General features: G+C 45.3%; 2 protein-coding genes across 2 annotated transcripts; one reads left to right on the top strand and one right to left on the bottom strand.

Annotated features, from left to right (window-relative positions):
* Positions 1–674: 674 nt before the first annotated feature.
* On the bottom strand, positions 675–23426 carry Rim (Rab3 interacting molecule). The gene is made up of 17 exons (XM_065493981.1): positions 23125–23426; positions 21067–21271; positions 19221–19719; positions 12490–12782; positions 11673–11877; positions 11432–11602; positions 10446–10704; positions 10000–10255; positions 9777–9937; positions 9051–9347; positions 7477–7794; positions 6394–6929; positions 5221–5379; positions 4109–4262; positions 2643–2854; positions 2434–2573; positions 675–1787 (listed from the first exon to the last, which is right to left on the bottom strand). The coding sequence occupies exons 1-17, from the start codon at positions 23268–23270 to the stop codon at positions 1563–1565; spliced, it is 4236 nt and encodes a 1411-aa protein (XP_065350053.1). The 5' UTR covers positions 23271–23426; the 3' UTR covers positions 675–1562.
* Positions 23427–23961: 535 nt separating this feature from the next.
* On the top strand, positions 23962–27457 carry eIF2A (eukaryotic translation initiation factor 2A). The gene is made up of 11 exons (XM_065493277.1): positions 23962–24048; positions 24313–24457; positions 24512–24630; positions 24687–24786; positions 24840–25104; positions 25158–25391; positions 25585–25746; positions 25862–26129; positions 26317–26439; positions 26493–26701; positions 27303–27457. The coding sequence occupies exons 1-11, from the start codon at positions 24000–24002 to the stop codon at positions 27426–27428; spliced, it is 1800 nt and encodes a 599-aa protein (XP_065349349.1). The 5' UTR covers positions 23962–23999; the 3' UTR covers positions 27429–27457.
* The last annotated feature ends 41 nt before the right edge of the window (positions 27458–27498 follow it).

The following is a 27498-nucleotide window of genomic DNA, read 5'->3' as shown; positions in this document are numbered from 1 at the left end:
TATTTGAGTTTATTAGTTGCGATATGCAGTGATTCAAAGCCCCCTTGGATTTCTCTGTTTACTGGATAATCGCGTTGTAGGAGAGGTCGGTTACATAGTCTTATGATACTGCGTTGAGAGCCGCGCGACTCGTCGACTAATTGTAATGATGGGCACTACGATTTACTGAGACAGTTCTACTGAGCCAGTCTGCACTGGTAGTACACTGTAGTAGGGGTTGGCGTGGCCGGCGCGGCCACGGCCGAGGTCATCTACCGTATTATGAGAGATAGAGAGAGAGAGAGAGTAGAGAAGAGAAGAGAAAGAGAAGAGACAGAGTAGAGGTTAAAACGGGGCCTTCGCCGTCGTCGTTGCTGCTGCGCTGAACCAAAACCCTCGGACTGATCACAGATAATCATCGTACTCGCCGCTCAACACAATCTCACGGGCGATCCTTGCGGACGCACAACTTAATTGCGGTTAGTTAGTTAAGTCACCAGCTCTGGGGCCCGACGCTCGCCGCGCCGCACTTGACGTCTCGTTGACTTTATAAGCACACTTCTGGTGGGTTTGCATCGATTGCAAATGTATTGATCACTGCATGTATGATTAATTCGTTACAACAAGACACGTCCACGCAAGTGTGTGAGGAGTGTATGTGTGTGTGTATGTTCGTGAAAAAGCTTGCTTCGTGGTTAGATAATTCAAGAGATCGATTTCGGATTTTTATTACAGCAGGAATGGTTTTTTTTATATAAGATAGTTTTTGTAGTTACGATATTACACTTGCATTTAATGAACTGGACCTGTCTTTAACTCCCGAGAACCTGATAAATGCGATTGTTTAATTTCTTTTTTTTCTGTTGAACAATATACTCTGAACATTGAAGACGAGAAAAGAAAAATAGATAGATCGATTATACATAGTAGCATTAATGAGAATTTTCTGTGGATACAAACAATTGCGTTTTTGGTGGATGATTTTGGTCCAATAAGTTGAAACAAGTCATATACATTTCATATTTTTTCTTTCCTTTCTTGATCGGAGAAGTAGGCTGCGTTAGGAGCCTGTTGGGAGCGGCAGGGCGAGCATCGGGGCCTGCGTTTCGGAGGTCGGATACACGGTTGCGTGCTGTGGGTTACACTGGACAGAGCGCTGGGGGGTTATAGAAAAATGAGAACGCGCGATGGGCAGACCAATACAACTTGATCTAAGATGAGAGTGGTGAGTGAGTGAGAGTGAGTGTACAATAGTTTTTTTCTTTAGCGTCAGTAGTAGTGGTATAGCAGTAGTATTACAATATGTTGTATAATCATGGTATCACATTGTGGTCGATTTTACATGGGGCGGCCTCTGGGGGCGGGGCCCACTCGACAAGTCCGTTGCTTGTCTATCTGTCACTCGGGTGCACTGCTCAAGTCCGGGTCGGTGAATGCCTGGCTCGATCACTGCCGGCCAGCCTCTCACTGCACCAAAACACATCAAATAAATCAGAAACGTAAAAGAATGACTGACTGATTGGGGGTGAAGCGGGGTCATGCGAAGCTGGGGGTTGCTCGCTAGAGAGGGGTGAAAGCGTGCGCTAGTACTGCAGAGAGTTAAGGCTAGTGGAAGATGAGCGCCGGGACAGGTTGAGCAGACTCGAGGAGGTCGACGAGCCGACCACACTGACCAAGGAGGTGGTGCCGAACAGCTTGTACCAGCCGATCACGATATTGGACAGGTTCAGGTCATCCAGCATAATCTGCGCCACCCCCATGAACACCTTCTTCCCCTCGATCCGCCCGTAGTCACCCCACACCGTCACCTGAAATATAATTTCATTCCTTTTAATTCAAAATAATCCTGCACGATCACAGACGGAAACTTTCAATTCATCATTGCGACAGATAACGTAATAAGTTTTGTTTACGATTTTAAGGCGATTCCGGTGCTAAAATTTTATTTTTGATAAGACCAATCGATTCCTGAGGATAGCATTATGTGAGGCCAGCTGAATTACTTGGTAGAAATTTCGACACGATTTGCCCAAAATCGGCGGAAACGAAATAAATCGTTACTTTTTTTCGGTGTTACTTTCTTTAAACTTTTCTTTGACTTTACTTATGTTTTCGTCTCCAATGATTATTCCAGGGTCAGTCCAGAAATATTTTGTTTCTAATTAACCCACCGCGAGATTACCCTCGGAAAAAACCGATAAATATTAAAAGGAATTCCTGTCGGTTATTCTTTGACGAAGTCAGATTAATCCTGTATTAATTTTGCACTTTATTTTTTCGTTTCTATTAAGACGATTGGTCGAACTAATATTTGGTTACAGCACATCAAAAGATGTTATCTTAAGTTCTTAATTCACAGCATCATGATTTGCTCCTACATCACAGCGGAAAACTGCATTAAAATCGTAAATATGCAAAAATTGTTGAGAATAAAAAAACCGAGCTTCATCTGACCTGGAGTATGCAGCCCTGAAAGGGCTCTCGAAAGGCGAGTTGTTGCTGATAGAGAGGGTCGAGCGTTCTCCTGGCGGTGGCAGTCTTAGCTTTGGCGATGCACCTTTTCCCGTTGACCAGGTACACCTTGACGTATGGAGCTGCGCGGAGAATCAGGGTCAGTCAGGGCGCTCGAGCCGGAGTACACGCGTTGAAGGAAAAATTCGTACCTGGTAGCACTTTGGATCCCGGTTTCGACTGCAGCCCTCGCGCTCGTATCACCTCCACCTCGAGGAATCCCTTCTGGTAGCACATGCTGAGTTGAATGTCCCCGAGGGCTGAAGCTCCTAGCACCTGACGGCCCACCAGCTGACCAGGGCCGAGGCCGTCGATGAAGTCTGACAGTTGGCCCTCCGGGGCAAGGCGCAGGGACGGCACGTAGCTAAAGCGAACAGAGTTAGACAGGGTGGGACAGAAAGGGCGGGGACGCGAGGCCCCCAGGGACGTGGGGAGACACCAAGAAGAAAAACACAGCTGGAGAGAGAAAGAAGAGAGGCAGAGAGATCGGGCGGGCGATTCCTGAGGCTGGGCGCCTCGCGGGATCGCAGAACCTGTGGTCGAAAGATATCGCTAGGCAAGCAAAGAAATGAAAGCGCGAGTCAAATATACAAAGGCCATGCACAGTCAGGTGAGTGTTCAGAGAAGCGCACTATAAACCACTCCTCTGGGGGGGTGTGTGTGACAACTCGAGAAGTATAGGCGGCTTGGCTTTTTACCTATTTCAGAGGATCAGAATATCGAGCGTTTATAGCTTTAATTTGTTTTTTTGCTCTCGGGAAATACAACAGCATATAGTTTCGGTATATAGAAAGAAGAGCAGATACAGTGACAAATGATTTCTATTCAGATATACGGGTTTTTGGTTCCGAATATAGCGCGGCTGAGCAGCCAATGAGTCAAGTATATAGGTTAGAACGAGATTGTTGGCATTTTACAAAAGAGAGTAGACAATATGTATATTGGTAGTGGGTTATCTGCGCGTGGTTTTGTGCGCTCCTGGCGTGTATGCATGCATCGGGACGGTAAGCCACTTACGGCGATCCCTCAGAGCTGACAGAGCTGTGCACGCTGCCATCGGGTGAATCTTTGTGTCGCAAGAGGCGCGCGGGTCCCACTTCGTGACTTCGTTGCACCAGGCTGTGGCGTCCGGAACGGTCTAGTGGAGGCCCCATCAAAGTTAGTTGCAGCTGTGGCGCCGCAAACGGCCATGCAGCCCACAGATTCAAACCATGCCACTTTTGGGCGCATGCTCATCGTTCGCGACCCCTAGCTTTCTCAGCTTGGACAGATAGCGAAAGAAAGAGACAGACGCCCAGTTTGTCAGGGCTGCAAGGCCGCTCTGTATATTACAATACACGATAGACATTACAGATCATTTTTTTAGCGAGAACGGACTATCTGTTCCAGGCCAGAAACTGAGGTGGTCACCTAGAGTGAGTGTGAATGTGTTTGTGTTTGCGTGTCAGTCATAAGCAGCGACGAATCGCGCGTCCAGCAGTACCTAATTCTACTCAAGTTTGGCAAGCCTTACTACAGACACAAGTAACAAATGCGACCATTAAATAAGACACTTTGACTCTCGTCTTTCAGTCTCCGGAGCCGGGGGGCGGGCGGGGACGGGCGTTTCGGGGCCAACCTGTCTCCGTCCTGCGAGCCCTCGCCGTCGCTGGACACGCTGCTACCCTGTTTGACGAGGTGTTGTCGCACGTCCTCGGGCAGCACCTCCTCGCTCCGGTGTACGGTGAACGAGTTCTTGCCCTTGCGCCCAAACCCTAGTCTGCGCTTGCGGCCTGCGTTAAGTGCCATTGGCGCAAAAATTAATCCCCAAAGTGAAATCCGCACGTTTTGACCATCAAGCTTCCCGTCGGCCCTTTCCATTATTGTGGTTTCAGTTTTATATTATTTGGAGAAAATAACTCAGTAAACTGTTTCGGCTAAAAAGTACGTGTGTTCAAAATAAAGCACTTTAATGCGGATGAATCGAATTCTGTTTCAAAACGTACGTGTTAGACTTGAGTATTTTGAATGGCTTGAAGGAAGCTTGAGTTGCGGAACTCGGTCAATGAATTTTGAATTAACGCATGCTGCGTGCTTGAAAACTGGGGAGCCCAGTAGGTTTGTCAGTCTAGTGGGCGCCTAATATTACACCAGAGAGCTATCCCTGGCAAACTTATATGACGAACAATCCAGAAAAGTACAACACATTCACTGAACTAAGTTCAAGGATCAACTAAAGGGGCATTATAAACGTGTGTCTGTTCAATTTTTACGTGTTTTGTGTGTCATGCGCGCTAACTTTATGACACGAGTGCGCAGTCAAAGCCACTTTGGTATTGCTAAATTTTTCATAGCGACCGGAGAGAAGGTCAGACGGAATGCGTAATGCAAGAAATATCTGCCGGACACGATACAAATGGCAAGCAGATGCGCGCAGCTGCGCGCGTGTCTCGTTTATTCTGGTAAATCGAAATCGGATTTTGTCGATCAGTGGCTGTGACTGCAAGTCGGGTATCGCTAAAATAAACTTGCTAAAAACATGTTTGAAAAATTATCACGCTAGAAAGTTGAACAGAATTGCTAGAAGAAATCTGACCATGCTCACCCTCTACTTGTCTGAAAGGACTAACTGGTCAACCAAGTAAACAACAGTCAGTGTATCCAGTGTTGAAAAGAACAAGAATGATGAACAGGGTGGCAAAAAAACGCCCTTGTTCGTCATATAAAACGTGTAGTCACCTGCAAACTCACCAGTCGCTGACAGTTGCGAGGTAGAACTGCTCTTCTTGTTCAAACCCACAAACTGCGCAGAGGCCTTGCCAGGCGTTGAGCTGCCAGGAGAGCCTGCTTTTGAGCCTCCGTCCTCGAGTCCGTGCAGGTGACCTACCGCGGTGTCGCTTAGACTGCCATCTGAAAGAGAGGAACTAGTGTGAGAATTTGCGATTGGTTGATTGGTTTGGCTCCGCATCCTTTTCACCTGGCAGACTGAAAACGTTAATTTATAATATTAAAAGCTAAATTTAGCAATTTTTTTGAAATTTGGAGCCATTTCTGGAAAATTGAGAGTAGCTCATTAATTAATTCGAGATAACTGGTCCAAATTTTAGATTTAGCATACATCAAGCTGACTTTCGCTCATATGAAATAATACCAATTAATTATTAAATTTAATTATTCAAACTCAAAATAGCCAAAACTAAAGAATTGCAACACTTATACTCTCACTTGGAAAAAAGAAAAATTCAATCAGGTTTTAAAATATCTAATTTAAGAATATTCTATATTTTTTTTAAATACACCTGAATATTTTCCTCGTTTTTATTACATTGGCCGACAAATTAACGAAATGTGATTGTGGATTCATTCTATTTTTTACGTTTGAGAATCAAAGAACTGCTCGCTCAAGAAACAGGGTAAATAGGAATTTTGTATCTTGTGATATTTGTATTTTAAATTGTAGACAGTATTTGTTTTATGAATTTAATAGGAAAATTTTTTGAATTATTAGTCGTGTTAAAATTGCTTCTATTCATGAATCAGGGAAGAAGCCGAAACTAGTTGAGCGTAATAAAAACGTTAATAGCTTTGAGGAAAATATCCGGAATATGAATTTAATATAAAAAGGACCTCATTTGTTAAAATACCAATTTTACTTACAAGCATACAGGCCTTTAGTATGATTTTAAGGCGTTAAAAAGGAAAATGTAATCTCATTCCATCTTGAGATATAATTTTCCTAATTTAAATCTTAATAAAATGTTGGATGCTTAGCAAGTTTGTCTATACCTCTAAATTTATATAGCTACTGCACAAAAATATTATATTACAGAAGTGAAACTTATTTAAAAATAAATTGTATTTGTTATGGAGAAAATGGATTTTTCAACCTATTTGAGCTATTATTAACGTCGAGAAGGCACTCACCGACTTTATCGTCGCTGGGGGCGTCAGTGCTAGAGAAGGAGCGTCCAAGGGTGCCTCTCTTAGCGCTCGTCTGTGATGTGTTAGAGTGTCCGCTCGACCTCTGATTCAGGGTGGAGGCGCGGGGGTTGAAGTCGCTGGGAGGAGAAGCACAAGCGTTAGCCTCTACGTCTAGCTCTACATGTTCAGTGGGCGCGGGAGGTTCGATTTGTGTGTCTGGCGGGGGCTCAGTCATTTCGGGATCGCAATTCGCGGTGTTCTCGGGCATTTCAGTGGCACAATTATCTAACGGCTCATTGCAAGGGGCTAAATCAGGGGGTTGAAAGGGCACGGATTCGGTGAACGAGGTTCGCTGCCGATGCAGGACGTGCCTTGGGTGGGGAACTGGCGGCTGCTGCAGTGGCAGGGGGCAAGTGTTTTGGCGGGCAAGGACGCTGTTGCGCCGGCGACAGCACGGTGGCGCCTCGTACGCCATCAGGTCGGCAACCTCCAGGTCTTCGGCGGATTCAGGGCAGCATACCGGGGACAGCTCAGGCCAGCTGCGGCCAGTCAAGGACAGAAAAACACATGCACACCGCGGCCTGCTTTGGAGCAAAACCCCTCAGAAACAATTTGAACAAAAAACCAACTCGAGTGTATTTCCTTGGATTTTTTCTTGAAATAGGAGCTTGTGATTGATTTTAGAACTTTCAAACAGGAATGACATGTTCTTAAAATGTGGTCAGATTTCAATTTTAAATTTTTGGTAAGTCGAATTGCCATTTTCATGATTTAGCGGGTGAATTAAATACGAAGTCAATTTTAAAAACGGCCTTTCCGGGGAATTGGGGACAATTTTCCCAGAATTTGCTCAAAACAGGGTTGCATTTGCATTTGCAAAACGATTTTAACACTGCACTGCATTTTTTAAATGCAGGCAACCCTGCTAAAATTGTTATCAGCCCCAAGATTGTTTCTCTAGATTGGAAATACACTCTAAAACCAACACCAACGGTCAAAAATTGAGTCGAGGTCAGTAAGAAGGTTATTGGTTGAGGAATTTTGGGGTTTCGCTGCAGAGAAGGTGTGAAACGGGTTGATCCGCACCTGGTCAGGTTAGATCCGCGCGGTCGCTCCGACTGCGTGGAAAAGGCACTGCTGGTGACGGAGACGACACTCTCAAGGTCGCTGTCGGGCAGTTCAACACGGTGTCGCGGAAGTTCGGCTGATGAGTACTGGCGGCCGTCGGCCCACTGGGCCGTGCGGGGCCCCCACCGTCGCCGCTCCTCCAGCTCGGCCGCGTCTCGCGAACTCGTCCGCATTCGGTGACCAGGGATTTGCGGAAGTTGTCGCTTCTTCGGAGAGCCAGTCGGCGTGGCTGTCGCTGAATGAGAGGTGTACCTTGTATTGGGGTACGTCGCCATTCTGAAATAGACAAAATTATTTACTTAATTAGATTCCTTTTTCGACTGTCGGCAATTTCATGCTGGCGCAAACTGGTACATAGGCGAATTGAAGAGAAAAAATATTGCAAATAATATGTGCCTCAATTGGTTGTAAAAGATAAAATGTCACAGGTCAGCATGAGGTCAAGCATACTCAACGAAATTACACCTAAAATTGCGGGACGAACTTTGATTCCTCAGTGACTCATCTTCCTATGGTGAAATTTAAAAAAGGTGTGCTTTCGCAGAGAAAATTAAATTTTTGAATATGAGCTCAGGATTTTGGAAGTATTAAAATGTGCTTAAAATTTGTCCCATGACATATTGAACTTGTGTCCAAATTTCAGTGAGGTGCTCTCTTTTGTGTGCGAGAAATTATGCTACAAAATTTCGAAAAACAATTTTTTCTGTTAAACAAATATTGCAAACTCCAAATCTTGGGTTCTAACCATCAGAATTGCAAAAACTGAACATCGTCAGACTTGTCTCTACCTCCTCTGACTTGCTGAAGGGTTTAGGGGGCGGGGCTTATCCCAACCTCCGACCACTTTAAACCCCCTGTTATAATATCAATAGGAAAAAATTACCACTAAGAGGACTATGAGTGTGCTTCCTCAGGTCTTAATTTTTTTTAATTAAAAATAAAATTTTAATCAAGTTTAAAATATTTAATATTAATTAATTATCATATAGGATATCAAATTTGGTGTCAGATCGATCAAGCTCGGTGTGAGGAGTCCAAAAAGCACGCCAAAATATTTCAAATTGCACCACGGGGAGCTGAGATACTGCGGTTTCAAAGATTTGCCAAATTGTCCCATGAAACCTGTAAAAAGTGAATTTCATAAAGATTGCTTGACCTCATGACAATATTGTCCTCGTGAGAAATAAATTTTTAACTGCAGATACCATGAAATGATAATGAATTCAAAGGCGTGTTGCAAGTGGTGTATGTTTGTGTTGCATAAAGTGTAAATGTTTGTTAAAATTGTGAGTAACTAGAAATAAAAAAAACGAAACAAACTAAAAAACTAAGATGCGCTGCGCACAGTACAAAATGTGAAAATCCAGCACTATCACAATCACATGCGTAAGTTTAAGCTAACTATCTAACTAGCAATGAAAAACATGAAACGGGTCCAAAAAACGACTGAATATTCGTTTAGTAACGAACGACACAATCAACAAACAACCCCTCCGGTTCACACATCGGGCAACAGGGTTGGGTGCACCAACCTGCCCTCTGGTGGTGAGAGGGAGCGATGGCTGTGCGTCGAGTGCTCCTGGTGCCTGCGCGGACTCTTGGAGCGCGACCTCGAGTGCAGGCTGGGCGAGTCGGTTGGCGCCGCCGAGTGCGAGCGCTGTCTGCTGCTGGACGCGTGCACCGTGGGTTGTTGGTAGCGAGGCTCCGTCGCTTGCCCCGGCTCCTGATAAGAGACGCCCCCGCGCACCATCATTCCGGCGCGTTTCCGCCCCTGCGGAGACATGTCCCTGCGCGAGCGTCTCTCGTTCATCTCTATCTCGGGCGGAGGACTGAAAATTTTACATGGTTAGAGGGCAGGGAAGTGCCGCACACAATCGGATTCAGCTTTTTATCGCAAGGACGTCAGTTATTTCAATCAAAGTTTAGACTTTTAACCCTGCCATGGATCGTTTAACAAGCAAAGGAAACAAAAGTCGAATTTTTGGACCCTATATAATCAGCTATATCATTCCAAACAGTAAACAGTAGCAAGGATAATGATCTAAACCAAATGCTAACCAATGCGATAGAGATCCAAGAACAAAATTATGTGGTAAAAATGTAGCTACGGCTTTCAAACGATTCGGGCTAGTATCTAAGACTCTTCAAAAAGGTTGAAATATATAGAGAAAGATCAAGCGAGATTCGAAGTTATGCAACCTGCCCAGCAGGCACGTCGAGCAGGTTGCATATCTACTTTACAGTCGGGGGCTCTCTACCTGGAGGAGCTGCCGACACTGGAGACTGAGGCGCCGTCCATGCGGACGCGTCCCAGGATCACATCGTCCAGGTCGGACGTGTCGCTGTCCGAAAGGCGCGACGTCGTGGACGGCGGCGATAAATGGTCCAGCGAGTCCACCAGCAGCCTCCTCTGCTGCTGCTGGAACGAACGAGCGGTTGAAAAATGGCACGCAAGAAGTGATAAAAGGTGAAATCGCGTACCGGGTGTGAAGGCAGGATGTCCTCGTGGGCCGACAGGTAGTACCACTGGGGCTCGTCGTTGAGTGGGGCCGCAGTGAGTTCGACCACCACTTCGCCGAGGAAGTCGTTGGCGCCGTAGTGGACGTAGTCCCAGACGGTTATCTCGAGGATTCGCAGTTTCAGGTCGGCCCTGCGGATACTCGAGTAGACAAACGACTGGTTCCACCGCGGCTCCGTCGTGTTGGCTATCGTCCGGGTCCGACGCTTAGACTTCTCACTGCATTGCAAAATTTTATATAAATAAAATATTTAAAAAGCACTTTTGATTTTGAGTAAAATTATTTAAGTTAATCAGTGCAGTTTAATTTAATTTTAAATTTCTATGTACTCTTTATGATTATCTTGGCTTTCAATAAATAATAAAAATATATTTTTCTACTGTTTTTCTATGAAAAGTAAACACTTGCCTTCTGTCTGGCAGTAGAAAGAGCTTGGCATAAGGGTTTCGGGGCTGGCCGTTGGGCCTAGGGGTGAGTCCTGAAGCGCCGGCCACAGTGACTGTGAGCTGCAGGGCGGCCGCGTCGAACCACAGCTTGACCTGTAGCCGGCCGCCCACGTTAGGTTGCGTTGAGCGCAGCGGCCGGTGCGGCGGTCCCGGCCGGTGACCGACGCGCTCAGGGGAGCTCGGCGACGTCACCATTACGCTCGGCTTCCGGTCGTACATGTCTGCAAAAGAGAAGAGCGCATTTTAGCGCAAAATCGGTCGGCTCTCGGGCATGAGGGAAAGTTGACTAATTCCTCTTCCTAATTTAACTTTGGAGTTTTTCTGGGATTATTTGTATAATGGCGCTACTGAAAAAGTTCTCGCGCACTGTATAATATGAGTTAAGGAATTTTGAAAATATGTGTTCCAAATTGAGTACCACTAAACATGGATGGAGTTTATGAAATGAGGTTGCTAAGGGAACTAAAACTAATGTATGAATATGATGCAAACTGATCAACTATCGCGAATTAAGTCGAAGCAAGCAAATGGTTTAATTATTGATCTTCGCCGGTCAGACAGGAAAATCGTGAGTGACCGGCGAAGGAGCCAAAAGTGGCCCTTGAACCCACGTGTCGTCCCTAAATTCACAATTTGGGCACAATGCTGCGTGTGTCTGGCCGCGCCAACTGTACACGGAGGTGCAAACTGCTCTACTGTACACTGGATGGTACACATCAGATATTAGGTATCATATATATGCGATTGTATATATGTATGTAATAGTATATATGTAAAAAAGAGCCGGGCATGCACGGCCAAAAATCAAATCGAATGAGATATATGTATCAGATATATATATAGATATAAATACGTGGAAAAAAGTAATGAACCAAGGACGACCAGGCAAAAGGGCCAATTGTTGCTCCGCAGGGAGGTTGGTTGGTTGGTTGGATGTTGTGTTTGTACCTTGACGCCACAGTTCGGTGGCCGAGTGGTGGTGTGGCGGCGCTCGCGCTGCCTGCCGCGCCACGATCAACTCCACCTGCGGCTCCAGGCGAGACTCGGCGATGATCTCGTAGACCTGCTCGTAGCCCTTGCCCTGCAGCGACCTGCCGTTCCACTCGATCACCTCGTCACCTAACCGAAGCATCAACCGAGACAGATTTTAGAGACAACAGCCGCCAGCTAGAGGGGAGGAGTTATATACCCGCTCGCAAATTGCCCTCGCGCTCCGCTATGCTACCACGCTTGACTTTCTCGATGACGGCGCCGCGGCCTCCGTGGGGCAGCGGCTGGCCCCCGACTACCTTCAGCCCCAGACTCGAGTCGCGTACGTCCTTCTTCAGAATCATGTGGCCGATCAGCCGAGTGCCGTCCGAGCTCGTTTGCCACGACACTGGCTGCTGCTGATGCTGCAAAACCGTCCGTCAGACGCCATGTCCCAAAATCTTTCGACCGTCGATGCCCCCCGCCAAGCCCGCGACCTTCATCCACGAATATCGAGCGACCACGAGACCAAAAATATATTTATTTTCACAAGAGTTCCTGGTTTGTTTATCTTTATTTTTATTTCTGGAAAATGGAATCTCTTCGAGACACCAAAAAGGCAAAGTTTTAGTTTTTGGATAAAATTACTTTAAATGTAACAACAGTTTCACGACAGTTAACATTGCAATCAGCACAACATTGATTTGCATCGCCGTAAAATTTTCCTCATTAGCAAATTTACCGTTAATCCATGCAACATTTCAACACTTAAAAAGCAAATTCAGCTGTCTCGACAACATTGATCACTTTAGATCTCGTGAGTCGAAACTCGAAATCCCGTGTTGGTCCTTTTCACCAGAACAAACAAAGAATTGTTCGACGACCAGCGGCGGCAGTGGCGGGCCTGGCCGGAGGCAGGGGCGGCGCTGGACGCAGGGGTCTAGCGGCTACACACGACAGTGAGCGACTCCGCATGCAACACTAAAAGCTCTAGGCGCGGAAGGATGAGCCGGGAGCCGGCAGGGGCAGCCACCTACCTCGCCCCGTCGGCCGGGCAGGTCGGCGCCGCGCGACGAGTCCTCGCTGGAGGTAAAGGTGCTGCTGGTGTCGATGCCCGAGTCCTTGGTCTGCGAGTCCTGCGAGCCCTGCCGGTCGATCCAGCGCGCCCTCTGGAACGCCTGCTCGCCCCCCTCACCCACCCAGCGCACCGTCTTTTTTCTCCGCTCGGTGAAGTGCCGCGAGTCGGCCGCCTGGCCGCCCATGCCGAGGTGGTTAAGGTGGGCCGTCGAGGCGCCGACGTTCGCCGCCGCTTGGTGCGCTCTGCTGCCGTCTGCGGCACCACCGGGCACAGAGGTCAGGCAGGGAAACATTGCGTACAACAGGAGTGGCCCCATCAAGGACAAAAATCCAGAGCCTTAATTCCCCGGCTTGTCGTAGGAAGAAGGCCTGGAGTCGGTCGGCCCTGCAGGATCTGCACCAGAGGAACTTGCAATTTTACAGTTCCGCTGGGTGCTTCAATCCGGGCAGAGCCGGCCAACGGGAGCGAGGGCCCAAATGCGGGGACGGACGCCATATTGGGGCGGCCCGCCGCCGGTCGACAACGCCGCTGCAGAGCATGCACACACAACCAGAGAGGAGTTGGACAACAGCGAGTAAACACACGTAGCCTGCATTTAAAATCGGCGCGCTCACCGCCAGGAACTTTTTAATTTTCTCGTCAAGTGTGGCGACCCGCTGGAGACGGTGGGGGCGGCTGCTGGGCACCGTCAGGGTGGCGGCACCTGTGGAGGCTGCGGTTAGATCGGCGGGAGCAACAACTGGACGGGGGCCTGGCTCGAAACCAAAACAGGCATGCCACATGCTCTCTGCAATCGATCAATCAGCGCGCCGGCCATGTTGGCTTGCTCTATTCTTTGAGCACCACTACTACCACTGGGTCACCGGCACACACGCATCGATTCGCCCTCTTGGCACCGCCGACGCTCACGGCCGCCGTCGAGGCCCCGCATCCAACTGCGGTGCGGGTTTCCCGCAAACTTTTCGCGCGCCAAACTCAAACGCCGAAACAAAATTGCTTCCAATTTTATGTTCGATGCACAAATATAGTGAAAGGAAGAACAATCTCGTGATGCTTTCACGAAAAATCCGAACTCAACGAAACTGACCCACTACACAAATACACAAGAGTGCTGTATATAATATGTATTCCAATTTGCAACCAAAATGTGCAGAAAAGTGCTATTTTACAACTATAATCTATGTGTTACTCAAAAGAAAGTTAAGCTAAATTATATAAAGACGAAACTACTATTCCTCAACTCAAAGCCTAATCCCTTTCTCGTTCGTCTATGATTATTGATTGTTAAAGCACAAAAAGAAAGAGCGGAAACGAGGAAAAGTTTATAAAGAAAGCGAGACTAATTTCGCTCGCATCAAGTGCGAGGTCCCAATCACGAGACGAAACAGCATAATACGTCCGCGTAATTTGGCGCCAAGAGAGCGAATCTCGCTGAGTGAGTGCCGCCTCTAGAACTTCAGCACAGCCTGCGTGAAAATTATGGGTGCGTTCTGCGTGTCTCGGCTGGGTGGAAATATAATGAAATGGGTGGTTATTTTGGCGGGTGATTCGATTTTTTGAGGCTGTTATCGAGATAGACAGGGGGTGGAGTACTGAAGGAGGAGGGGGGGGGGCTGAAACACGAATCCCCTCCGGGAATACCCTCACTAGCTCGTTTGCCGCGTGCCAAAATCTGGACGCTGCGTGCATTTCGGTCCACTCTAGCCAGTCTCTCTCTTTCTCTCTCTCTCTCTCGCTCTCTCTCCAGTTTTCTCTGTTGATGCTGATGCCGATCGTAAATTCAAATTGCGCCAAGCACAAAGTGATACACACAAACTAACACACACGACACGAGTCAAAGGAGGGACCGCGTCCCTGCTGTTTGGTGCTAAAATTGATGCGACTCATTTCGCTCGAATTAGCTGTCGTTTCGCTGCGTTGCCCTTTGCTAACATGTTTGATGACGGGGATTTGCTGAAATGCGCCGGCCGATAAATAACGAGAAACACTTTGTTGCATTAAGGGGAAATTCCGTGGCAATTCCATTCCATGACTCGAGCACACGTCTAAAATCACCGAAAACTTTGAGCTCTTTGGTATTTCTTGAAAGAATTCCTCAAAACGAGAGCTTTAGCTAAATGCGCAGGATCAAATTTCGCATTAAGTAGGCTTCTCCAAATTTGTAGCAGTCATAGAAAATGGCTAAATCCGTAAATTGTTGACTTGCGGCACGGTTCGTTTCTTGAGAGCTTTTGTGGGCTATAAAATATGATTTAAGAGCTGTAAAATTGCCTTAACGACGTGAGATCAATGTAAATCTGGTTAAATGGCATTTGTCCCAGTTGGAAACCCCGTGACGAAATCTCACAAGCACGTTATCATCACTTTTAACGCCTCCTAATGCCGAGTATAAACAAAACGAGGTGGGCACAAATTCTGGGGAGCGCCAATTTCAATTTTTAACTTTAGTTTTTCTGCTCGCTCGCGTTTGATATTCATTACCCCGGCGGCAGCGGCGCACGCGGCAGACAGGGAGAAAGAAAGAAAGGGTGGAACAGAGGCAGTTGTTGTAATAGTTTCCGTCTCGGGTGGTGCGACTGTGTGAGTGCGAGCGAGCGATGCAGAAATCGGAGAAAACGCGGAGCCAGAAAATCGGGGGGCGCGCCAAGAGCGAGCTAGGGGAGCTGCGACCCAATTTATGAAGTCTTAAGCGCTGCTGTATATTAAAAAGCACATGTCTGGAGGCTTTTATTTAATGCGAGAGTGGCTCTGCAGCTTTTTTTGGCAGCCGAATGTGCTTGTCTCGCAACAAACAGAGCCAACAGCATTGCACCACTCGAATTTTTCGTTCCTCGGCGCGATCGGCCGGCAATCAAGCCACCAGCCGGCCGGACCACCACATGCATCGATCCGCCCCCGACCCCTATGCAACCGCCACGTGCACAAACGCACCGCGGCGGCTCTCCTCTCTGACCTTGCTTTTTCGCCACTATGGTTTTTAAATTTTTGCTAGCGCCCCATTTCGGCCAGATCGCTGCGACAGTTTGTATTGATTGCCGCCACTGAGCCAAATCGCGTCCTGTGTGTTCCTCCATCATTTTGTTCTTCCCCGTCGTCTGACATTGAGACAATTAATGAGGTTTCGCAGTGTTTGCCGACATTAGACAGTGTAAATTTACCAAATAAAATTCGTGCCCATCATTGACGATATAAAGATATATACAAACACAATGCACTTTTCGTCCATCGATCTTGGGCTGGTGAACTCCGGCAATAATTGTGTCAAATAAAACAACCCAATGCTCGTTCAGACTCCGAGAGGGCGGAGAGTGAAAAGAGCCGTCAGCACAAAACACAAAAATGTGGCTTTTCAGCTATTCATTCACGAGATTCGTCGTTTCCCATCACAAAAAGCGCTTATCGTTCTGAATAATAGTGGCTGCCCACGAATTTGCATTGAAAAACGAGTGATATATTTTGGAAATTGTAATCAAAAGTTGGTTTCGTTTTGGTGTTGCCGCGAGAGTAATTCAATTTAGTAGTTGTGTAAGACCGAACGAAGCCTTTCTGCTGTTTCTCCAGCATTCTCAGGCCGAAACACGAGGAAGTGTTATTTTTTATCACCATATGAAATTATTGCAGTTGCTCAAAACTTCTCCAACATAAAAGTTGTTACGGTTTGATTGAAGGGAACATTTATATCGCCGATGATTTGATATACAAAGACTGGATGATAGTTTTTTTGCAAGCGGACGAAAATTATCAATTCGAGCTTGAATCGCCCGTTTAGTGGCTCGAGTGAGAAGAATAAATTAAAGCGATAGAGAGCCAGCCACTTTCCTTTCGTCGACTGTTTAGTGCAAGGGGAACTCGAAAATAATTGCAGGCAGATGAAAGCAGGCTCGAGAGTTGTGGCGAAAATTAGCAGCGGGACAAAGGCACCGAGCAAGGGCTGCCTTTGAAAAAAGATATAGGCGCACACAGCATTTGACCAAACCAATCGATTTTACTTGTCCACGTGTGCTTGGGCAGGAGACAAGTGATTTTATCTTTGGCACTTTCTTGCTCTCATCAGCACAGTCAGCTTTTGTTTGTCAACCAGGCCCAATTATTTTTCTCACAGCTATGCGATTATGCGCTCCATTTTCACTTCAAACACGGAATATGCAACCCTTCGCCTGGCACAACCAGTAAATTATCAATTTCTCCAAGCACCACTTTCAGAGTTGCATGATGTGCACTGCTAATCAGGGAAATGCAGTGATTGATGAAGAGTCAGTTGCATTTACCCAATTTTTTTTTTTTTACGAATGCGGAGCTGCAGTACCGGGTTAACACTCGCAAAATAAACGCGCGACGCAAATTGAAAATCGTGATGGAGTGGCGCTGCGATATTGAATGAAACCAGTCTCAATGGCTCCGCAAACTGCGTAATATTTTGTAATATGTCTCGCGGGCGAAATCTTCAAATCTGATCGGGAAAACGCACTGAATTTCAATTTACTTCTGCCTGTTGAGATTTATATTATTGGTATAACTGCCGAAAAACGATGGCGACCAAGCCCACATATTTGGTTTTGACCTGTTTGTTTGTGTTCCAGCTCTAGCCGAACGGCAGAGCTTTCCAATGCCGCATTAGAAGAAACGCATCGGTACCACGGTATAAAATGGAAGTGCCACAGAATTTTTAGCGGACATTACGCAATTCTCATACACGGTTGAATTCAAACTCGAGAAAGAAAAGCTCATTCTGCGTCGCAAGTTTAGCATAAACGAACCAAATTCAAGCGTTATGGATGAGGCGACAAAATGAGCTCGGAATTAACAGTGAAAATGAAGCTGATCAAAAAGAAAAAGAGAAAATCAGCCCACAAACCGTGACCAGAGAACCACTTTCAGAGGCAAATTGTCGCAGGAGAGCGATTTGCCAAGCGAAACACGGCACCGAGGGGAAGCTGGGGGCGAAATAACAATCTCCGGGGGCGGACTTACACATCACTGTCCGTGGGGCGCCTCATGGGGTCCGGTGGGTCCGACTGCGGGGGCACTGGCACTGGGCCCGTGGCCCTCTCGAGCGCGACTGCAGCCTCGGCGGACGACACCAATGACGTCAGCGCTCACGTGACAGAGGGCGTTTGGGGGGTGGCCTCGTCTATCGATCGCCGGCTGGGCCACTGCATGCCGCCTCCCCTTCGGCCCCGCGCACTGCCCCCGTGGCCCACAGGGCCCGCAACGCCCCATTTCGTCTCGCGTATCCCGACTGGGTTCGTTTTTAGGGGGTTTTCATCGTTTTCAGCGCTCGCTTAGACCGATGGGCGACGAGTGCTTGAGAAATGTTCGCTCATAGCCCGACACCTGCAAGCGCAACCTCCGGTTTTCCCTATGCAAAAGCGTCAAGTTTTCCCTATTTCGTCACAACGCTGGAGTTTCTCTTGTGACTAATTTTTGCTATGAAGCTTCAAATCGATACTAAGCTCTATGATGGAGTTTCAAATAAATTGTTTGGAATTCTAAAAATTAAAACACTACTTTGCTGTACATTTTAATAAATGCGCACTGCAAAATTCTCATCACCACATTATAGTTATTAAGGATTGCAATTTTTTTTACTAAAAACAAGGTTTGCCAATAACTAATTGCCCTTGTGACTTCCTGAAATATCAAACTTATTTTTGATGCATAATTAATAATAAAGACATGAAACCTAACTCAATGGATGGCACGTTAATATCTTTTTCCTCGTGACTTTGCAATAAAATGAAATTATAAAGAGCTTTTTAAATACGAATTCCTAATTATTAGTTAGATATCCGGTTTCAAAAATCATGTCAGCGGAGAAACAGCATAACAATGACGCGCAAATCATTAAGCAATAGTGTCGCAAAGCAGCTTTTAATCGCCTTGTATCGTGACTGTTATCTCAGCAATCAACGTCTGTCATAGAAAGCAGGCCAGCGGGAGAGACAGCGGATTTCTAGCAGCTGTTGTTAAATTCCACCTTTTTCACGAATGTAGAAATTGCAGAAAATTGTTTTCTCACAGAATCTAAATACATTTAAAAACGATTTTTTTTCTGCACAGCTGTTGTTCATTGATCTTCCTGTTTAATTAATCTGTGATCAAACTTTTAGTCGTTTTTATTAAAAATTAAAATTGCAGCTTATTTCTAACGAGTTAAATATTTTAGACGACGCCGTAAATTGATAATCCCAACCATTAATACTTTAAAGGACTTTCCTATTAACAAGCTATTTTTTTGTTCAAGTTTTTCTTTTATTTGTTCAATCAGTTTTTTGCAATAGATAATCTTTAATCTTTCCGCTGTTGCAATCAACAATGTTGTTAAATTATTATCATTTCCGACAGCTAGGAAACAAAATTTACGTTGTTGACAGCAAGCATAAAAAAATCTGAACAGTCACAATAACCGCTTGGCCCCCTACGCGTTATCGACATTACTACGACGACGGTTGTACAAGGGAGAGAGCGAAAGGGAATTAGAGAGAAAGAGAGAGAGATAAACGTATTGGAACATAAAGTATATAATAAAAACACGCGCGAGCGCGCACCGATTAAAAAGAATAGGAAAATTGAAATGCGAAGCTCGACAACAGCCTTTAATAATCGAGTTTTGCGCTCGTTTGGAGGGTTTCTCCGTGTGTCCGGGTGCGGGGAAGGGTTGGGGGTGGCACATTCGGGGGCGGCACTCACCTAGCAGGGCGGCGTCGTCCGGAGCTTCCGGCGTAGAACGCAGCTCGTCCTCGGAGCTGCTGAGGGAGTGTTGGCGGGTCGTCTTCTTTCCGCGCTTCTTCACCGCCTCCGGGGGCGGCTTGCGATTGCTCCCGGGGGTGGGCGGCATCAGTCGTTGCCGCTCGTACAGCATGGCGTCGCTGCCGGCCGAGTAGCGGCGACCCGGAGATGGTCCCTGCGACGGCCCCCGCATCACAAGCACGTCGGCCGCCTCCTGCGAGTACTGCCTCCGGAGGGCAGAGCCACTGCGTTGGAGGCGGCCCGGGGGTGGACCCTCGGCCGCCGTCGCCGACAAGCCTCGTTCCAGTTTCGGCCGCTTGTCGGAGGCGGGGTCGAGGGCCATCAAGTCTGCCTCGATGCGCCGCATCACTGGGTCCATGTGAGGCCCCGTTTGGATCCACTGGCCCGTTTTGGACAGCAGCTCCTGCTTTTTCCGGCACAAAATGCACACCCAGATGGCCTGCAAATAAACACCCATCATTAGTTTTTACCACACGCTAATAATGGCAAAATAATTATATATTAGATTAAATATGAGCTCAAAATTTATGAAGTGAAACCAATCAAAGAAGGGTTCAATTCGCCAGTAGCGTAATGTGTATGACATTAGTGTTTGAAGCCGTCAACAGATGACGCCACCGTATAAATTCGATTTTAAGGCACTTCCACTGCGATTTCAGACTCAATCCTGGCACTGTGCATTCTTCACTTAATGTTTTCTTTTGACGTGCTGTAAACCAAAATCGCTTAACGCCATTCGCCGTAAAATCGTGAAAACTTTTTTTTAATAAAAAATATATTCCGACGGTTCAACAGCGAATGGCCGGACTGATTTTGGATTTCAGCACGTCAAAAGAAATATTTCTAGAAACAGAATGCACAGCAGCAGCATTGAGTAGGAAATCAGAGCGCGAAGTTCACTAAAGTCGAAAAAACCACTGGCGCCATCTATTGGTGGATTAGAACACTAAGGGCTTACGCAACTGGTGAATTTTGACTGGCCAGAGCGAGACAACAGCGCCAGCAACAAGGGAACAAGGCGCAGGTCAGCCAGCAGTTAGACTTGTAGGAAATTTCCTCGATTTATTATTTTTATTTTAACAAGTCGTTTAAAATCATTCTTCATCGGTCAGGGCACCCACAATTTACGAACCGATAAATTTGGAATATTTTAGCTTTTAAAATACAAAATAAAGGAAAGTGTGTGTTCCACTAGGAATTGGCTGGACTTGCAAAGGGAGCGCATATATTTATCCGAAAAGAATTTGTCTCGAGATGGGGGATTCGGAATTTGTCCGTACAGACATGCAAGATATAATCCTCCGAGAGAAGCTCTCTTTAGTCTCAAAGAAATACAAAAGAAAACAGCGACCAGCTTCACCTGATTCTGACTCAGGTCGAACTGATTGACTACTTAAAAGGCACATCATATTTTGATGAAATATATTATTATATCCAACTAACTTGATGATTTTTTCTTTTGATAACAATAGATTTTCTGATTTGAGGAAATTAATAGTCATTTTAAACATAACTTTGAGTTTTTCGGACAAATTCCATAAATAATTCCGTTTTTCGGACAATTTTTCCGATTCGAATGAATTCTTTTCGGAACAAATCCGTTTCCAGATAAACCCTTTCGGACAATGTATACATTCAAAATAAATATTATTCTTTCCAAAACGAATTTTCAATTTGCCATATCTGCAAAATCTTCAATTAATTAAAACTTATTTAATTTGAAAGTGTTATTTGAACCATTTTTAGGCTAAATATTTAAACTTTAACGCCAAAGAAATGATATTACCTTATTTGAGCGTAGGGTGACTTTTCCACCACACCTGGCGCAGCACCTGATGTGACAGTACTGACACACGTGTCCCACCCCGTCGGCGAACTTGGTCTTTAGGCATAGGTTGCAGGTGGCGTCCATCTCCGCCCCCGCCTTCTTGTGCTGCTCGTTGCGCTGCCGAATGGACGCCTCTAGCACCTTTACTTCGTCTTGCTTTCTTCTGCAAACAAATGCCGTTTTAAGTGTTCTGCTACATAAATGAAAAAATATATTTTATTTTTTTTTTAAATATTTGACGGCAAATGAGCAGTACTAATGTACAATAACGAAAGAATCAAATTTGTGTCGCCTGCTTTCTCGTGCTCTTGAAAATGATAAATTTTTATGCGTTAATTTTGGGCTTGCAAATAAAATTTACCCAGCGCTTGAAATCGTTTTCCCACGGTTCTGACGTTCAGAGACACCTGCCGCCTTTTCGCTGAATCAACAGGCACTTTTCCGAGTCCCTTTTTCCTATTCCACGCTACACGTTATTTAACCTTTTGACTAAAATAATGTAGTAGAATTAGATATGTATATCATTTCCATTTTCAATCGCATCGAAAAATTATAATGTGAGCTACAATTTTAGGGAGTCAAGAATAATTTCGTTTAATCAGATATAACATACGACTAAGTAGATAGGCTTTTTTAGTGTCCTCTATAATGTTAAAAACAATACAATTTCAGAAACTAATGAAATGTTTTCCAGGAAAAGTAATCTAGGCCGAATACTGTCTTCTCTCTAAAAAAAATCAGTGCCAAATGCCGGTGTGCAGATTCTTTTATGCGTTATTATATTTACTAACTCAGCAATACCAGTAGCTTCTAATTTATGTAAGAAAGAGGTGAATACGCACAATGTTGAGCAAGTTCCTTTCCCCACAATTGGATGACGAGCACTTGATTTACTTCCCTCACCTTGGCCCTCTAGAAATGAAATTAAACACTTCAGGATTCCTTGTTGCAACGCGTCTGATTTGTCTGTGTTTATTTATTTATTGATAATCAATTTTCGTTAAAGGGCGTTTAAACAACAGGTGTGTATCATAGTTTCCAGTTTTTTTTTTAGTATTTTTGCCAAATAATGTCCCCGAACTGTTTCATGTGTCACTCAAAGGCGCTTTCAGGCAATGAAAAATAAAATTTAGGATGCCTTGTATAGAAGACTCGAGATGAATTGTAAAGGATCAAAGACTTTTTAATATCAACACCTCCTTTATTTTCATCTAAAGCTTTGCAGACCGTCCGTGGCTTTGTGCTTTTGTTTACAGTGGTCTGGTCACGACTCATGGGTACTATCAACACAAAATCACACTCGAAATCGTCCCAATCGCGTAACGGCATTATGGGCACGGGAGGAAAATTACCAATTCCACATATTTTTAATTTGTGTCTCGATATAACTTTTGGTTTTGTGTATATTTAATCCTCGGATCTACGGTTTTTATGCTCTCTGTGTTTTGAATTCCTCTGAAAACACGGAAACAGTGAATTTATAAAAACAAAGAAACACAACACTTTGTGTCAAGTGGCGGTGGTAGCGTCTAGCCCGAGGTGCTCAAACCCCCAATTTCCCCGGAGCGATTTGTTTACTTTAAGTGGAAATGGGCACCATCCCGCCAAAATCGCTCCCCTGAACTCTTTCCCGCCGAAAACGTGGCCGCGAATTGGGCGTTGTGCCTCGGGAAAAAGCGAGAATTTCCTCAGGGAGGGTGGAAAGGGTGGATGTCCTTGTGTGGTGCCAAATCTGGGTTAGTAATATGGAGGACCAAAATACATAGTGAAAGTGCCCGAAGCGGCAGTCGAGATCAAAGAACTCGTTCGTGGCCGCCCTAAGGGTGGTTCTAAGCCGACAAAGGGCGCCCCCCGAAAATACCCTTCAAACCAGCCAGGTGGGCCCGGGACCAGGGCATCCCTGAGAGCCGCAGCACCGTGATATTAGCACCAGGGCATTGACCCCCCCGAGGTGAGTAAAGAAAAGAGGCTTTCCCCGCCGAAGGTTAGATCGCACCCTGAGGAAGGCCAAGGTACCTCATGATCTCGTTCTCCTTCTCCTCCTCCTGCCGCTGGCGCAGCATGACGTTCTCGATGATCCTGCGCTCCTCTTCTGTGAGGTGCGACAGGTCGGGCAACTCGAGGCCCACGGGCGCCCGCGGGTCGGCCATTCTCTCGGGCATGGGCCGGGGCGGGCACTCAGACGGCCCTCGTTGGGCCTACTTGACCGTCTGCATCTGCATCCTGGCCGGGCTGCTTTTTCTGGTGCTCACTCGAGAACTCGTCCATTCATGCCGTACGCACTCAATAACTGCTCGCTCACTTGCAGCCAATCAGCCGCCGAGCCAATGACGTCATCCGCCCCTATTGATCTGTCCGACCGTGGCGCCGCCACCCTGGGCGGGGTGCCTGCGCCGCCACCAACCGCCTCCGTTCACCGCCTCCGCACCCCAGCCGCGCTTCCCTGCGGCCGCTCCTCAAACTTTCACACTTGGTCGCCACTCCAGACTGGAGGCGCCAAAGTCCCGAAAGTTTGCCGCCCTTTTCACAACCCTCAACCCTCTGTATTTTTGCATTCATTTTGGTGCTCACGACCAGCTATGAAAAAGTTATACGAATTTTTACTTTAATTCAATAGAAGGGATTTTAAAAAATAGAGATTTATGGGAATAATTTAAATGAGATACAGACATAATTAAATTGCTGAACGTTACCATCATTTTTTTAAAATATTTTACATTGCGTTCCCAAATTTCCATCTATTCTTCTTTTTCTTTCAATCATTTAATTTTTCGTGAATGTTGGAGCGCCTGCAGAAAATGCTGGTTATGCAGCCTGTTGAGTGTTTCTGTACTGCAGGTTGCAGTCTAACACATTGCTCCAATATTGGCGCGAAATTTAAAAACCATCACATGGCCACTAAAACAAAGATGGCTACAGAGCCGGTGCCTCGCATAGCCAGTGAGTGGCCCTTTTTCTGTTTATTTTGCTAATTATTTTCATGTTTCATCTTGTGTGGGTGTAATTTTATAAACTTAGAGACATATTCTAAAAGAATTTCGATAAACATTTGTTCTGCCCCTCTGCGTCAATCTGAAAATCACCTAAAACAAGATCGCATATTATCCATGCAGCATGCTCTGGCATTATGCCACAATAAAAACGTTGTTTCCTCTTCAATCGACTCAAATAATGTTGGATCGAGTAAAATTTGATTTTTTCCAGTTCGTGGCTCAACTGGCTTGTTGTTCCACAATGGACCTCCAAGCTATGAACTCAACACTGATGGTCCTAAGGACCCTTCTAAGCAGTGCAAGTTCATGACGTTCAGTCCAAATGGACAGTACTTCGCGTGGACAAACTCAGCAGTGTAATTTTTCACAATTAACTGTTTGAATCACAATCATAACTCATATTTTTGTAGGGTGAAGGTAGTGGCTGTGAAGGAATGGAAACTGATCCAGGAAATACCTAGACCTAGAGTTTTGTACCTTAAATTCTCTCCCAAAGGCACATATCTTATGACTTGGGAGGCTTTTATCAGTGAGTTTTTTTTATTTGTTTTGAATTATATCCTGATTAAATCATTAAAAACACAGCCACCCCAGACAACCCAACGGGCTCGCCAAATATGAATGTCTACAAAACTGAAAGTGGACAGTTGCTCAAGGGCTATGTTTTTAAAAAGCACTCTGGATGGTAAGCGAGAGTCCTTCAATGTGACCATCAATATAAACTTAAACACTCTCCAGGGAGTTGCAGTGGAGCGATGATGAGAAAGTTTGCGGCCGCAACTCGGGATCAGACGTTTTCTTCTACGAAAATGGTGACCTTGAGAAGGTGGCTTGCAAAGTTGGCATCCCAAAAGTGGCCTCGTTCAGCCTTAGTCCCAGTTCTAAGCCTCACCATGTTGTTTGCTACATTCCTGGCAAACAGGGCCAGCCAGCTAACGGCAAGCTCTTCCAGTATCCTAAGTTCGACCTCTCACAGGCAGTTGCCAGCAAGAGTTTCTTTCAGGTTTGATAATACAAGTAGTAAATAAATTTCTATTAAACATAATCCACATGTAGGCAGAGAAACTAGACTCTTTCTGGAATGCCAAAGGAACTGCTGTCTTGCTCATGACAAACGTGGACGTTGACTCCAGTGGAGCTTCGTACTACGGCAAACAGAGCCTGCACTTTGTCAACACCAAGGGTGACTCATCCATGGTATCCCTGGGAAAAGAGGGACCTGTGTATTCGGTCGAGTGGAGTCCAAACTCGACCGAATTCACTGTCGTGTATGGATACATGCCAGCTAAAGTAATTCTTGACTTGCCTGCTAAAATTTATGCTGATGAAATTATCGGACTTGACTTGTTTCGGCCCCAACTATGAATTTATCATTAAAAACAGGAATTTACTGTATTCGACAATATTCCTGATAATTTTATCAGCGGTTAGAAAACACCTACTAATACATTTTCTCTTATTAACCAAATTTTCTTTATTGCAGGCAACTGTGTACAATGCAAAAGCAGAGGCGATATTCGATTTTGGAACTGGACCCAGAAACGTTGTGTACTACAGTCCTCTGGGCGATTTGCTTGTTCTTGCTGGCTTTGGAAACTTGAGAGGAGGAGTAGAAGTTTGGGACACAACATCAAATAGGAAGCAGGTATGTTAAATCTGATACAAATATAGCTGCGCTTCAAATCGTTGGAGGACCATTGAATAAATCGTCCATTTCACTCTTAACATTAGTAAATTTGTTAATTTTTTTCTTTAATTAGGTTTCGAATTTCCAAGCAGCTGACTCAACATGGTTGTCGTGGTGTCCCGACGGGCAGCACTTGGCAACAGCCACTACCGCTCCTCGCCTCAGACAGGGCAATGGCTTCAAAGTGTGGCATTACTCAGGAGCCATGCTCTTTGAGCGCCCGTGGAACAAAGAAGAGGAGCTGTGGGAGGTGCAGTGGCAGACGTTCCTGTCCAACACCTTCAAGCCAAAGCCAATTGGCCAAGCTAAAGTGCAAGGCATCGAGCCAGCCCAGCCTCAAGGTTTCTATTATTTTATATATCTTGAATTTAAATTATGAGTTTTTTTGTTATTTTACAGAAAACTCGTAATATGCCAATACAATATTTTTCATACTGTCATTTTTCTGGTTTGCATCAGAAAATTGCCATTTCTTTTCAATTCAATTTGCGCACTCCATAAATTGAGATTTTTCTTACAAATTTTCAGCATCGAAAGAGGTTTACAGACCTCCGTTAGCAAGAGGCAAAGAGAGCAATTTCAAGCTGCACGAATTTGAAGCGCCCAAGTTCATAAGGCCTGGCTATGGTCTTCCACCTGGAGTCACAGTTGGTGAGTCTCGTTTTTTCCTGCTGTTAAATGTTTTAACTAAAGTTAAAATTCAGTGTCAGAGCCCCCAAAGGGGCCGTCAAAGCAGAAGAAGAAGAGAGACGCGAAGAAGGCCAAGGCAGCTGAAGAGGGAGCAGGAGCTGAGGAGCCTGCTCCAAAGCCAGCAGCCGCGAATCCTGCCACTTGGCTGCCAAAAGGCGTCACCGAGGAAAATCTGCAAACTGACGACGCTGAGAAAGCCAAGAAGATCAAGAATTTGAAAAAGGTAAATGCAAAATCTGGGTTTGTGCAATTTTTGCCGCAAACGTGTAGAATTAAGTGATATTTGAAGAAAGTTACTAATTACATTCATGCTGCTAAGTCTGAAAGCCAAAAACGGGATTAAAAAGTGGAATTAAATTATTTGAATTCTGATTTTCTTACGATTTATTACTTGGAGACCAGTTAACAGCTCAAAATTGGTTAATCAAAAATTAAGTGACAAAAGAATAGAATTTTGCTACCTCTCAACAGATAAGCCATATTTTAGCAAAAATCAAAATTTAAATTATTGGCTGTTAATTTATTTTATTTCATTTTTAAAATAAGAAATACTGAGTTTTTTTAGCTATAAGAAATTTTGAAACTTATAATCATTGAACTAAATGCGACAGCTGCCTGTTATTACTAATCTCCAAGAATTTTTGCAATTAAAAAATGTCCCAATAATTTATTCGTCACGTTAAGGTGTGTCTTTAAAAAAAAAATTGGATTTTCTATTTTTTCCTTGTAAATTATTGGTCCAGTCCATAATTCGATGAAATTTTAGTATTAAAATGCATATTTTCTACTGGCAACTGACTGAAATATAATTATTCCAATTGCAGAAGTTGCAAGACATCGCCAAGTTGAAGGAACAGGCATCTTCTGGGAAGCAGTTGGAGCTGAACCAGTCAGAAAAGATTAAAAAGGAGGGTGAGTTGGTTGCTGAACTCAAAGCGCTGGTGCTCTGAATAATGACAATTTTTGCCTTTTTACCTAATCTGGTTTTTCATTCGAAAACAACATCCCGCTATAATATCC

The sequence above is a fragment of the Cloeon dipterum genome, chromosome X (genome assembly GCF_949628265.1).
Source record: "Cloeon dipterum chromosome X, ieCloDipt1.1, whole genome shotgun sequence".
In the NCBI taxonomy this organism is placed as follows: Eukaryota; Metazoa; Arthropoda; class Insecta; order Ephemeroptera; family Baetidae; genus Cloeon; species Cloeon dipterum.
The sequence above is the reverse complement of the archived record's forward strand: the minus strand, read 5'-3'. Positions and strand labels throughout refer to the sequence as shown.

Excerpts from the sequence above, each read along its gene's own strand:
- Rim (XM_065493981.1), bottom strand. The coding sequence starts at position 23,270 with ATGCCCGAGAGAATGGCCGACCCGCGGGCGCCCGTGGGCCTCGAGTTG. Across the intron at positions 10,705-11,431 it reads CACCGAACTGTGGCGTCAAG|ACATGTACGACCGGAAGCCG; the intron begins GTACAAACACAA and ends TCTCTTTTGCAG. Across the intron at positions 7,795-9,050 it reads CTCTCACCACCAGAGGGCAG|AATGGCGACGTACCCCAATA; the intron begins GTTGGTGCACCC and ends TGTCTATTTCAG.
- eIF2A (XM_065493277.1), top strand. The coding sequence starts at position 24,000 with ATGGCCACTAAAACAAAGATGGCTACAGAGCCGGTGCCTCGCATAGCC. Across the intron at positions 26,440-26,492 it reads TCCACCTGGAGTCACAGTTG|TGTCAGAGCCCCCAAAGGGG; the intron begins GTGAGTCTCGTT and ends GTTAAAATTCAG. Across the intron at positions 26,702-27,302 it reads AGATCAAGAATTTGAAAAAG|AAGTTGCAAGACATCGCCAA; the intron begins GTAAATGCAAAA and ends TTCCAATTGCAG.